Here is a 14,753-nt window from a genome sequence, read left to right on the forward strand (position 1 = left end):
GCCCCTGATCTGCCTCTTTGTCAGTCTCAGCCAATCCTATGGGGAGGCATTGTGATTGGATCAGGCTACCACTTCTGATGATGTCAGCAGACTGCTTGTTTTTCTGAGTCTAACAGCATGCAGAGTTACAGGTTCAGGCTTGAATACAGTAAGATTTTTACTATATTTATGGAGGCATGAGGGGCCATGGGGAGCTAGATGTGGTGTTAACACTATAGGGTCAGGAATACATGTTTGTGTTCCTGACCCTATTGTGATCCTTTAACAATACACTGCTTGCATTTCTCGCTTCAGTATATTGAGTTATACACAATAATTTGATATATAGTTTATTTAAAAAAACAAAAACATATAAAGGTCATATTTAGATTGTGCTGTTGATGAAGACCCACCAATTTCACTATAAAATGTGGTTTCATGATATTTTTATTTTTTTTGACATGGCAATTGAGATATTGAAATCTGTGCACTTTTACTATAGGTTTTGTACATGGTATGTTCTTTAAGTTCTATTAGTATTTACGTTTCTACATATGGCCTAGAGCTGCCCTCTCACCATTAACACGTTTACATGTTACTTTTTACTTTACGGATATTAATCAACAATGAGAAAATGTTTAAAAGGGCATGCTTTACGTAGATATTTGCATTTTACGTACCTTTCTGAAGTATTCCTCTCCATTGACAACCAGTGATAGGCTGAGTGCACCAGTAGACGCTATCAGCCGTGATGGGGGGGCAGGGAGGTCAGTGTGGGGATTGTTTTTAATTGGTTAAACCCCATAAGGTAACACAGAGCCCTGGACTAGATTTCCTTGCGATTACGTTGTTTTGGGGGCCTACATTTTCATTTAATTTTTATAAAATATATACCCCAATGATGTACTAGTAAAATTAAATGTACTTTTCCTGTTTAAATGCTTTATAAACGCATAGAATCTTCAGTGGTGGAATATTCCTATGAACAGCATTTCAATTATAGAAATCACGTTAAAACAGAATGCAGGCAACCTTTTTGGAAACGTTCCAAATTTGTCCAGCATGAACATGCAAGAAACATGGTGTATTTAGAAATGAAATAAAACAATTACATTAAAATATAATAACCACTTGGTAATTTAGTGCTAAATAAGCCAGACTGCTTGGTAGATCATGGAAAAATTGTCTTTTCCCTGTTGAAGTCGTCCAAACAGAACTGGACGTTTGGTTCACTTGTTATATTTGGCAGGTTCTGCAATAACTCCATGTCCGGTTGTCTAATGACAATCCTTATGCCTGCAAATAATCATGGATTGTAATCATGATCATTAAATCTAATAGGAAAGAACATACCGGTACTTTACGGTACAACAATCTAGTACCAGCTGAGCTAAAATGTTTCACTTTTCTCGTACTTTGAGTGTAAAACTGCAGTTTCTTTTGCCAATTCTTGAGTTGCTATCCTTAAATTGCTATCCCATAAATCATACTCTCCCAGGAGTGTGAAATTAGCTAATTTGTTTTTCAACAAGGCTGTTCTGTTCAGTGTAATGAACTTGTAACTGGTAATGAAGTTTTCTCAAAGCACACACTTTCTAAAGTTAATTTAAGTTCTTCAAGTACATTCCACAAAAGGAATCTGAATCACACTGGTAGATACTGGTGTTGAAGGGCTCGTTGAAATTAAGAGGCACACAAACCAGACTATGAAAAATAAATGTAACGTAAAAATATATATCTTTGTGGTAATTAAGATTCCAGATGCTGCATTTAACTCTGTTGTTCAACAAAAGACACTCTTAAAATGAAATTTACACCAGTTGACTGGTTTTATCACACTATGCACAGATTTGTTTAAAATTGGTTGACCGTTCCCAAAACCGCTTGGAACCCTCATAACGCTTATGAGTCCCCTCCCGCTATCTATTCCTGTGTATGGGAATACAGAAGGTAATGGCAGCATTTTAGGCGCATGAAGATACCTCTTGCCTTTTTCTCTGTCCCATGTGTTGTGTGATGGAATCAAAGTGCAAAAGAGCACATTATATTAAGAGATGACTAGCCCCTTGGTCCCTATGTGCACTTGAGTCAGGGTTCCCTGCCCAAATTTAATTGACACGTGTGTGTCCTAATACAGGAACATGGGATAACTGCGTGTGCGCCTAATTCCCCTCATTAATAACAGGTCTATCCATATCTTGTTTGTATGTACATAGATGTATGTTTATATGTGTCTATTTATAGATGTCTGTGTGTGTGTGTGTATAATATATGTATTTATTTTGTCTGCATTGATGGTGACGTCATTGTAATGAATACTATTTATGTTCAGTTAATCTCAATGCTGTCTAGTGACTCTAATCTCAAGCATAGGTGGGACGTGCATTACAAGGTCTGCCAGAGATTAGTGGGAGTTACACATCTGAACTGCACCCGGCTCCTCCCGGTACTGCAACTCGCACTAATCTCGGCTAGCATTGAGACATGTGTGGGCTCCATTCTGCTTTTACAGTTAAAGGACCACTCTAGGCACCCAGACCACTTCAGCTTAATGAAGTGGTCTGGGTGCCAGGTCCAGCTAGGGTTAACCCATTTTTTTTATAAACATAGCAGTTTCAGAGAAACTGCTATGTTTATTAATGGGTTAAGCCTTCCCCCAAATCCTCTAGTGGCTGTCTCATTGACAGCCGCTAGAGGCGCTTGCGTGATTCTCACTTGTAAATGCTTTCCTATGCGACTGGCTGAATGCGCGTGCAGCTCTTGCCGCGTGTGCGCATTCAGCCGACGGGGTGGAGAGGAGGAGGAGAGCTCCCCGCCCAGCGCTGGAAAAAGGTAAGTTTTTCCCCTTTCCAGGGCACTCTAGTGCCAGGAAAACGAGTATGTTTTCCTGGCACTAGAGTGGTCCTTTAACCCCTTAAGGACCAAACTTCTGGAATAAAAGGGAATCATGACATGTCACACACGTCATGTGTCCTTAAGGGGTTAAGTTCTCCTGTTAGTCCATATCCTACCGTAACACACTACAAAGTAGAAATCAATCATTTCAATAAAACTTAATTTTTCATAAATGTTAGTAACTGTGTTTGGCTGTGTTAACATGTATTACAGAGACCGGGAATGCTTGTATTGTTTTAGATAAGGCAAGCAAGTGCTTTAATTGCCATTTATTGTTTGTTCTAATAGGCTGGTTTGATAGATCCAGATGACTGTCAGAAAATTATAGCAGCAGTAAAGGAAATCCAAGTTGAGGATTTAAAACTTGAAGCGTCCCCTAATAATCTCGGCTTGGAATCCAGGTAACAGAATTTCTTTGGTCACAGTCATCATGTCTTCTATTAAATTATTCCTGGGCAACAGCCATTATTGCCGCAAAACTAATATGACGCAAACACACACCTACTCCTTTCATAAATATCAAAGAAAAGGGAAAAGGCAATTAAACAGAAAATATAATACCAACTGATCGCCCTATGTTCATAATTCATGTGCAGTTTGCTTTGTCCTTGGCTAACTTTTATCAGTGCTGCAGTAAAGCACAGCTCTGCGTAAACACAAAACGTAAATGTAAAAACATTATTGGAAATCTGTAGTAAAACATAAGAGGGGGCGCTTGTCTTTTAAACCAAATAATTACTTTTCTAAGTAAAGATGCCCTGCAATGACAGAGGCATACAGAAGGTCTTGCTGGCCTTGGAACTCTCCTGGTTTAGAGCCAAAGGGTTAAAAAGTTAATTTTGTGCATTTTTTTTGTCGTTTTGCTTTTATTGGGCCGTCGTTTTTTTTGTTTGTTTTTTTGTTGGTGTTTTTGCTAAATTTACCATTTACATTTCCATACTATTAGTTTCAACTGTGTCCAGTCTGAGCTAACACTCCCCACAATGTTTGGAAGGAGTTGAACTGTCGGAGTAAATCTGCTAACCTCTTCCCTTCGACATGCAATTGATTCTACATTGTCACTCAATACATTTTGCAGAAGAAAAAAAAGTTATCCCAGTGATAACACGAACAAACAAGTAATAGCTCATGTTAGTAAACATATCAGCAGTGTCTTAAAATGAACGAAATCAAACAATGAGCTTGGCAAATATCTAGAGATAAATGGGCTCATCACTCTCACAACAAATTGACTTGAGACAAGAGGACACAATCAGTGGTGGGAACCACCACTGCTCTTGTAGTGAAAGACAATCAGTAAACCTTATTAGCTTCTTCACCGAGGCACTAGACACAAACAGTAAGGATTTCGTTTGTGGAGGTGTTGTATTTTCGTAGCTTAAACTTTTGAAGACACTTCTATTACAAGAATCTGACCCTGGGCAAGTTTAAGTTTATGTTGTTTTCGTTAAGCGTATTCTTCACTCATCCCAAAGCACCAGATTAGTGCTTTAGCCCTATAAAAACTAACATTGGAGAATGTGTTAACCTGATTGATCACCAACCGGTGCGGGTGGCTTTGTTTGTTTTAAACACAATTGATATGAAATATCTACAGAGACTTCTTGACAAATACATTAACTAAATCACTGCAGCATCATGTAAATATTCATGTTTAACGCAGTAGAGCTTTGCCGTTATTATGTCTGTGTCTTAATTTAGACCTAAGGGAAGCTGACCTGTGTGCAACCTTTTAATCTTAGACAAATTAATGCTGGATACAGCGGGGGTTATTAGGTCTCTAAATTTAGCAAAACTGATTTTGTGTATGCTGGCATAGCCACTACTCTCATATTGGTGAACCCTTATAGCTAACTGCATGTTGTCTTTGTGTTTTTGTTTGTTTGTTTACTTAAAGGTACACTATAAGCACCCAGACCACTTCAGCTCATTGAAGTGGTGTGAGTGCACTATCCCAGGACACTTAGCCCTGGCAAAATAATTATTGCAGTTTTTAATCAAACCTTTTGTGGGTGAACTCAAGAAGGCCACTAGAGGGACGCATGAGGGCAGCCAGCGTCATGTGAAACCCCTTAGGAAAGCATTATAGATGCTTTCCTATGGGGGAAATACTAATGCGAATTCGGCCATTGCCGCGCAGGCGCATTAGGTCTCTCCTGCCAGGTGGCGGTGGGGGTGGGAGACAGCGCTGTACTTGAGTATGTGACAGAAGGGGTGTAAACTTTGTTTTCCTGGCACTATAGTTTCCATTTAACATATTGGGCATAGCCATAACATACTATGCATGTTTCTATAAAGAAACTCTCCAAGCAACATGACCACAACAGCTCATAGGCTGAGAGGATCAACTGACCAAAAATCACTTTTACTACTGAAATTGTGGGAGGGCGATGAGCGGTACAGGGCACTTCATGCACCTTAACCATTAGAGTGCGCTGTCGTGGTTCTTAGAATTCCGATTTATTGTGTAATTTCTTCAAGCTAGGCCAATTATTTCAACTTCATAGTTACTGCTTAAAAAGTTGTATTTTTTTAAAATTTATTTTTTAATGGAGTGGTGATCAAAACCACATTTTATCTTTTGGAAGAATCAGTGGTATTCTGCAGCAGGACACATACTTTAATAATGGTAAAAAAAAAAATCTTCATCTATGTATGTCCAAAACCATTTATTAATCTGGTGGTAGATTTACGAGCCTAATTAATTTTTAAATGTGTTTTTGCACTTGCCAAGTTCTAATGAACACTGTGTCCTCCAGATGGATATATATGTGTATTAATAGAACATGTATGTGTTTGCAGAGCTTCCATCAGATTTTTTTTATTTTTTTTGGCCCTGTGCTAAACTCAAGTGCCAGTACCTACAGTAATAGATGTGCAGCAGGGCCCAATATTGATGTGTAGACCAGACTTCAGTACTACAGTACCACCAGTACTCCTGATAGTAGCTGTTAATTATTCATTGCCCCAAATTTTCTGAGGATCAGGAGTGAGGCTCATTTCATGTTGTGAACCAACTTGGGTCTACAAAGGATACATTGGAACTCAAGCTGAATCTTAAATGTTTGTTTTCCAGCAATGATGAGTTATTTGCTTTTCTCCTCAAACTGAACCGGCAATGCAATTGTCTCACTCACTCGGTGCAAAGCATAAATTCTCAAATACCTGTTAATCCTTATAAGGTAAGTACGACCTGCATTACTGTGCAGTATTATGTTAATCCTCATAAGGTAAGTACTACCGGCATAACTGTGCGGTATTATTAAGGGAGTTATTTGCAAAGCTCTGTATTTTCATTGGAAAATGTGGGTATATTGTCCAGAATGGATGAAAAAAATGCAGTTTCAGTTTTGTTTAAAATTTGTTCTGATTTTTCTCACAAATGTGCAGATATTGAGTGGGGTCAGTTTGCTGCAAAACGCATTTTAAACAGTAGAAATACTGATATTTAATATGGCCCCGAATTGCATACAGTTACACCTTACAGCAGGTACGGGGGAGACAACACTTAAGACCTCGTAGGTAGCAAGCTGAAGTCCCATTTAAATATATAAGTCTCGGAGAGGTTACAGATTCCCATCTAGGTTTGAGGGGCTAAGCAGTCTAAATGTTAATCTGACAACATTGCTTATTTATTAGTATTCACATTTTTTTTTTGGTCATATCATACGTTGCTACTCTTCCTGATCATCTTTACTGTATATCTGTATATCTTGTTGAATAAAATGCAATAAACATTTATTGAACATAATTACATATACCTGCTAATTATATAAACTGCCAGGAGACCACTAGTTGGTGAGGGTTAGCATTCATTGGCTTTCTCCTTCTCCGCAATATATGACTCCATCCCATGACCTTTTAGATTGCAAGAGAATTGACATGGCTCTTTCCCTTTCCTATATAGCTTGAAGGAGAGCCATTGTAATCAATGAGAGACAAACCATAACCATGTAGGATGGCAGAGTTAATATTGGCTACTTAGGTTGTAGACTTGAGAAGTTCTAAAATGACCCAAGAGTCTCAAACTTTCCTCAGTGGTTGCAGAAAGCAAAGCTAGCTATTATATAATGTGTTATTATTTTTATGGCATTTTCCATATGCTACAACCTTTCTTTTATAAATTTTATTTTCAATTCTCCTCAATTCTGTTTGATTAAATCATGTTGTGTGTATGCCATTGCAATTCTTTTGTCGTCCTCCTCAAGGTGTGAATCTTGTATACTATGAAAAGCAGAAAAATAAACTGGTATATTAGTCCATATAGCAAATCAAGTTTGTATGTGTTGAATTTGTTGAGTCAAAATCAGACACCATAGTGCTCTCTGTAAAATAATGGTTTATTTACACACAGTTAAAAACACTTAAATATCCCAAGAAGACATTGGGATTACCAGGAGTTTATTGCAAAGTTTGTCAACTATGAATCTCTGTAGCCCCTCTTAGAGAGTGTTGAAATTAAATGTCTTTGGGAGACTGTGTTTAAACTAATTGAAGATGTTACACTGGGTTTATAAGTGAGGCAGTGGACTTGGACAGAATGTCTCTGAAGAACCATACTTGGTTCTGCAAAATGCTTTGGGCTTTTTGTCTAGTACAAACTCCCTGTTTATTGGTGGTTATAGAAACATAGAAACATAGAATGTGACGGCAGATAAGAACCATTCGGCCCATCTAGTCTGCCCAGTTTTCTAAATACTTTCATTAGTCCCTGGCCTTATCTTATAGTTAGGATAGCCTTATGCCTATCCCACGCATGCTTAAACTCCTTTACTGTGTTAACCTCTACCACTTCAGCTGGAAGGCTATTCCATGCATCCACTACCCTCTCAGTAAAGTAATACTTCCTGATATTATTTTTAAACCTTTGTCCCTCTAATTTAAGACTATGTCCTCTTGTTGTGGTAGTTTTTCTTCTTTTAAATATAGTCTCCTCCTTTACTGTGTTGATTCCCTTTATGTATTTAAATGTTTCTATCATATCCCCCCTGTCTCGTCTTTCCTCCATGCTATACATGTTAAGATCCTTTAACCTTTCCTGGTAAGTTTTATCCTGCAATCCATGAACCAGTTTAGTAGCCCTTCTTTGAACTCTCTCTAAGGTATCAATATCCTTCTGAAGATAGGGTCTCCAGTACTGTGTACAGTACTCCAAGTGAGGTCTCACCAGTGTTCTGTACAATGGCATGAGCACTTCCCTCTTTCTACTGCTAATACCTCTCCCTATACAACCAAGCATTCTGCTAGCATTTCCTGCTGCTCTATTACATTGTCTGCCTACCTTTAAGTCATCAGAAATAATCACCCCTAAATCCCTTTCCTCAGATGTTGAGGTTAGGACTCTATCAAATATTCTGTACTCTGCCCTTGGGTTTTTACGTCCAAGATGCATTATCTTGCACTTATCCACATTAAATGTCAGTTGCCACAACTCTGACCATTTTTCTAGTTTACCTAAATCATTTTCCATTTGGCTTATCCCTCCTGGAACATCAACCCTGTTACATATCTTAGTATCATCCGCAAAAAGACACACCTTACCATCAAGACCTTCTGCAATATCACTAATAAAAATATTAAAGAGAATGGGTCCAAGTACAGATCCCTGAGGTACCCCACTGGTGACAAGCCCAAGCTTCGAATATACTCCATTGACTACAACCCTCTGTTGCCTGTCACTCAGCCACTGCCTTACCCATTCAACAATATTGGAATCCAAACTCAAAGATTGTAGTTTGTTGATAAGCCTTCTATGTGCAACAGTGTCAAAAGCCTTACTGAAATCGAGGTAAGCAATGTCTACTGCACCACCCTGATCTATAATTTTAGTTACCCAATCAAAAAAATCAATAAGATTAGTTTGGCATGATCTCCCTGAAGTAAACCCATGTTGTCTCTGATCTTGAAATCCATGTGTTTTTAGATGTTCAACAATCCTATCCTTTAACATGGTTTCCATCACTTTCCCCACTACTGAAGTTAGGCTTACTGGCCTATAGTTGCCCGACTCCTCCCTATTACCTTTCTTGTGAATGGGCACAACATTCGCTAACTTCCAATCTTCTGGGACTACTCCTGTTATCAATGATTGGTTAAATAAATCTGTTAATGGTTTTGCTAGTACACCACTAAGCTCTTTTAATAGCTTTGGGTGTATTCCATCAGGTCCCATTGACTTATTTGTCTTTACTTTTGACAGTTGAAATAGAACCTCTTCCTCTGTAAACTCACGTGTAATAAATGACTCATTTATCCTTTTTCTTTTTTTTTTTTTTAATTCTTTATTTTGGTCGTGCATTTATGAATATTACAAACAAGCTTTCAATAAGTCACAGCATCATGGACATGCTTCAGTACAATATGTTTAAAACTTGAAGTGACATTTGAGGGTCCTGCACATTTTTTTTTTATATATATATAGATGCTTAAACAGGCTTTAACCATTTAGTTGCAACTGGGGAGTTCGGCTAGGCATAAAATAAGGATGGGTAACAGAAAATGTTAACACTGAGCTCCGTTAAGTGATAAGTACCATATAGTAGCTTATACTATGTGGTTGTATACATATGGCAATAAAATAATATGTTAAGTACACATGTCTGCACAATTAGGACATGTTTGGAAGAAAACATGCTGAGTAAACATGAAAACAGTGCTAGTGATTAATAGTCTTTTATGACTCAAGCTTGTGGTCTATAGTACTGTGGTAGAGGAGTGTGTTTCCCGGGGGGCTTCCCAGGTGAATCAGGCTTTAAGTCCCGTTATGGTGATCTGAGGCTGAGAGCATGCTGGTGTGCTGGGTGAAACTGGGATGGTTCTGGGCTCAAGGTGTGGGCACTGGGGGTGTATTGCTGGGGTACCATGGTACTTATATTCATCCTATGCCGTGTGGAGGCTCTGCGTTTCCCAGTCCTGAGATTCTCTCTATGGAGCCTTGCTGCTTTCCCAAGTGTAGGTCTGCATTCAGGGGTCGCTGTGTAAGCCCGGCTGTGCAGGAGCGGCAGCTTCTTCTGCGTGGCTTCAGATACCGGCTTGCTTTGTGAGGCAAGCACCTTGCTGCAGCCCTGTCGGCCCGTGGCAGGCTGGTTGTGGCTTTGTTTGCCGAATCTTCGTTGGGCGATGAGGTGAGATGAGTCTCATGTTGTGGGCGAGCTGCTCGTTGGTTAGTGGCGTGTGTGAGAAGGGAGGGCAGCCGATGGGCTCTGTTGCTTTGGTGGCAGCTTAGATTGCCGTTGGTGCCGCTAGTGAGCCGTTCCAGTCGACATTGTTTCCCAGGCCCAGCCTCAGAGGTACCAGGTGAGTGGTGCTGCTGTGGGCTCCGGTCGCCGATGCTGTCCTCCATCTCCTGTCCCAGCTTGTTCTTCGTGTAGTGTGAGGGCACGATCCCATGCGGGCTTGTGCAGTGAGGGTAGTGTTGTGTTCGCCTGAAGGCAGGCGAGGTTGCATGGTATGGTGCCGATCGCGGCGCCGCCATTTTAGAGGCCTGACTCGCGGTGCGCGCCTTCAGGTAGGTCCGATGCTGGCTTTAGAGGGTGAGGATTCCCTCCGGTGGGGACCGGGATGACCCCCCCGGCCCATGGGGGGGGAAGCGAGGCCTGTGAGGTGCGACCCTGGGCTGTTGCGTGGCGGCCAGGTTCACAAGCAGGACGGCGGCCGTCCGTCCCGCTCTCCACCCTCCTAGGCCGCAGACCCCGAAGTCCCATATTGCCCGCAGGGGGCTCTGGCACTCCCGATCTCAGGGTCCGCGGTGGCTCCAGCTTCTGCCCGGGTGCTTGATGCAACTTCAGGTCATTCAGTTTGCGTTTTTGCGTAAAGTTTAAACCATATTGGACCAGGTTTATCAGGAGCCTCTGTGGCCTGCGACCGGTCAGCATGGCGGTCAGGCCCCGCCCCCCATTTATCCTTTTTCTTAACTGAGGTCCCTTTCCTTCATTTTCATCTGTAAATACCGAACAAAAATATTCATTGAGGCAGTCAGCTAGACCTTTATCCTCATCTACATACCTTCCTTCTTTTGTTTTTAATCTAACTAATCCTTGTTTTACTTTTCTTTTCTCATTTATGTATCTAAAAAAGGTTTTGTCCCCCTTTTTTACTGACTGTGCCATTTTCTCTTCTGTGTGTGATTTGGAAGCTCTTATAACTTGCTTAGCCTCTTTCTGCCTAATCTTATAGGTCATTCTGTCTTCCTCACTCTGGGTTTTTTTATAATTACTAAATGCTAACTTTTTGTTTTTTACTATTTTGGCTACATCTGTGGAGTACCACAGTGGTTTCTTGAATTTTTTGCTTTTACTGACAAGCCTAATGCAATTTTCTGTTGCCTTCAGTAGTGCAACTTTTAAATAATCCCATTTCTCTTGGACACCATTTAAATTGCTCCAGTCTGATAATGACTCCTTTACACATATTCTAATTTTGGAAAAGTCTGTTTTTCTAAAGTCTAAAACTTTTGTTTTTGTGTGGTGTGACTCAGTCACTGTTCTTATATTAAACCACACTGACTGATGATCACTGGATCCTAAACTTTCACCTACAGTAATATCTGATACCAAATCTCCATTTGTTAACACTAAATCTAGTATGGCCTCTTTACGAGTTGGCTCCTCAACGACTTGTTTTAGAGACAATCCCAGTAGGGAGTTTAGAATATGTGTGCTCCTGGCACAAGTAGCTATTTTTGTTTTCCAATTTACATCAGGAAGATTAAAGTCACCCATGATGATAACTTCCCCCTTCATTGTCATTTTAGCTATTTCTTCAACTAGTAGATTATCTAACTCTTCAATTTGTCCTGGGGGCCTATAAATCACACCTACACGAGTTACTGTGTGATTACCAAATTCTAACGTAACCCAAACTGACTCTATGTTCGCCTCACTAACCTTTATTAGGCTAGATTTTATGCTATTCTTTACATACAGGGCCACCCCTCCCCCTTTCTTGCCTTCCCTGTCTTTTCTATATAAAGAGTACCCTGGTATTGCTATGTCCCAGTCATTTTTCTCATTATACCATGTCTCAGTAACAGCGACTAAATCTACACTATCAGTTGCCATTATTGCCACAAGTTCATGGATCTTATTCCCTAAACTGCGAGCATTTGTAGACATGACTCTAAGCTTATCATTTTTTAACACACTTGCTACAGGCACCTTCTGTCCTTGTTTTGGGGGACAATTGGATTGATGTTTTATCACCCTTTTGCCCCCCCCTCCTAGTTTAAATACATCCTAGCAAAACCTCTGAACTGCTCCCTGAGAACATTTGTTCCCTTTTGAGAAAGATGCAAACCATCTTTTTTGTACAGTTTATTTCCATTCCAAACAGAGCTACCATGAGCAATAAAGCCAAATCCTTGCTCCCGACACCATTCACCAAGCCACAAGTTAAAGTCCCTAATACGCATCCGCCTGTCATTCTGAGTGTTATGCACAGGCAGAACTTCAGAGAATGACAATGTGGAAGCAACCTGCCGTATATCATTGGCAAAAACACTAAAAACTTCCTTAACCTCTGAAACCTCATTGCAAGCCAAGTAATTTGTCCCTAAATGGACAAGTACATCCAATTCCCCTTCCTGCTTTGCTTGCTTAACAATATTACAGATACGTCTCCTGTCTCTGTGAGCAGTAGCTCCGGGAAGACACCTCACAAGACCACCATTGTCCATCTCCACACCTCTTATGATGGAATCCCCCACCAACAACTGCTTTCTATTAGGCCTCACCATAGTCTTCAAGCCTCTCTGCACAACACCACTAGCCTCAGTGCCTCTCTGCACAACACCACTAGCCTCAATGCCTCTCTTCACAACACCACTAGCCTCAATGCCTCTCTTCACAACACCACTAGCCTCAGTGCCTCTCTGCACAACACCACTAGCCTCAGTGCCTCTCTGCACAACACCACTAGCCTCAGTGCCTCTCTACACAACACCACTAGCCTCAGTGCCTCTCTGCACAACACCACTAGCCTCAGTGCCTCTCTGCACAACACCACTAGCCTCAGTGCCTCTCTGCACAACACCACTAGCCTCAGTGCCTCTCTGCACAACACCACTAGCCTCAGTGCCTCTCTGCACAACACCACTAGCCTCAGTGCCTCTCTGCACAACACCACTAGCCTCAGTGCCTCTCTGCACGACACCACTACACTCTGAAAGTGCAGAAAATGAATTATGTAGAGCAACAGACTGTGCAATATGCCTTTTATCCACAACTCCAAGTCTACCAGATCCTACAGTAATCCATCTGCCATTCCTAGTATGTCTCTGCGGCAGTGGCTTTGCAGCAGTTCCAGCCTGAGTTTGTTTACCAGATAATTTACAAATCTCAGACTTCAAAAATGCAATCTCCTGCCGCAAAATAGAGAACTGTCTACAGATTAGACAACAACCAAACCTCCAAAAAGTGGAACGTGAAACAAATGCAAAGCAACTATTACACTGAACTAAGTCTGCCATTCCAATGAGGTGAATAATTTAAATCAAACAAACCTTAACTTTTTATTTATCCTCCTGAATACCTCGGATTACCTCCAGTTTCTCTCCAGAATATCTCCAACCACACACACACACTTAGAAGCAACACTTAGATGAAGCAACCAAGCTCTATTATTATTGCGAAGATGTGCATTGTTTATCCTTCCCGCTTTGGAGTTTTACAGACCAAGAAGAAGGCAGAGCGTGAGCTAGCCTCCTCTGAAACGATCATGGAAAATTCTTGCAAGGAATTGCCCTGATCACCCACAACATTAAAACCACCTGCCTAATATCGTGCAGGTCCCCTTTGTGCTGCCAAAACAGATTTGATGGGTCGGGGCGTGGACTCCAGAAGACCTCTGAACGTGTCCTGGGGTATCTGGCATCAAGACATCAGCAGCAGATTCTTAAAGTCCTGCAAGTTGTGAGGTGGGGCATCCATGGATCGAATTTGTTGTCCCAGCACAACCCACAGATGTTTAATTGGATTGAGATCTGGGGAATTTTAAGGCCAAGACAACACCTTGAACTCTGTCATGTTCCTCAAACCATTCCTGAACAATTTTTGGAGTGTTTAAGGGTGCATTATCCACCTGAAAGATGCCACCATTCCCTAGCATTAGGGAACACCATTGCCATGAAAGGGTGTACTTGGTCTGCAACAATGTTTAGGTAGGGGTACGTGTCAAAGTAAACATCAACTTGAACTCCAGGACCTAAGGTATCCCAGCAGTGCATTGCCCAGAGCATAACACTGCCTCCGCCAGCCTGTATTCTTCCTATAGTCCATCCTGATGCAATCTCTTCCTCAGGTAAATGTTACACACAAACACCCGGCCATCCACCTGGTCTTGAAGTAAACGTGATTCATCAAACCAGACAATATTCTTCCATAGCATCATGGTCCAGTTCTGACACACACGATCCCATTAAGGTGCCTTCGGTGGTGAACATTCTGACTAGTTTGTCTACACAGCCCCATACGCAGCATCATGGCCAGTTTTAAGTTTTTTCAGCAATTTGAGCTACATTAGCTCTACTGTGTAGACGGCTAGCCTTTGCTCCCCACCTGCCCATGACCTTAAACCCGGTTCTTTTTCTTTGCATTACTTTTGGAAGGTACTAACCGCTGCACACCGGGAAAATCCCACAAGACTTTCTGTTTTGGAAATGCTCTGACCCAGTGATCTAGCCATCAGTGTCCCTTTTCAAAGTCACCCAGATATTTTTACTTGCCAATTTTTCCTGCTTCCAACACATAAAATTCAAGAGCTGACTGTTCACTTGCTGCCTAACATATCCTACCACATGACAGGTGTCATAGTAACGATATAATGAATGTTATTCACTAGCATGTCATCGGCTCCATCCAGTTCCTGAGAGGACTCATATGGAC

General features: G+C 41.1%; 2 protein-coding genes across 2 annotated transcripts in view; one reads left to right on the plus strand and one right to left on the minus strand.

Annotated features, from left to right (window-relative positions):
- Nucleotides 1-14,753, minus strand: part of ST7 (suppression of tumorigenicity 7) — a 366,953-nt gene that overhangs the window by 184,447 nt on the left and 167,753 nt on the right. The window lies entirely within an intron of this gene.
- Nucleotides 1-14,753, plus strand: part of ASZ1 (ankyrin repeat, SAM and basic leucine zipper domain containing 1) — a 59,658-nt gene that overhangs the window by 35,160 nt on the left and 9,745 nt on the right. Inside the window, exons 10-11 of the mRNA XM_063446849.1 lie at nt 3,163-3,275; nt 5,951-6,056. Coding sequence (XP_063302919.1) covers nt 3,163-3,275; nt 5,951-6,056 — 219 coding nt within the window. The remainder of the gene's footprint in view (nt 1-3,162; nt 3,276-5,950; nt 6,057-14,753) is intronic.

The sequence above is a fragment of the Pelobates fuscus genome, chromosome 3, assembly GCF_036172605.1.
Source record: "Pelobates fuscus isolate aPelFus1 chromosome 3, aPelFus1.pri, whole genome shotgun sequence".
In the NCBI taxonomy this organism is placed as follows: domain Eukaryota; kingdom Metazoa; phylum Chordata; class Amphibia; order Anura; family Pelobatidae; genus Pelobates; species Pelobates fuscus.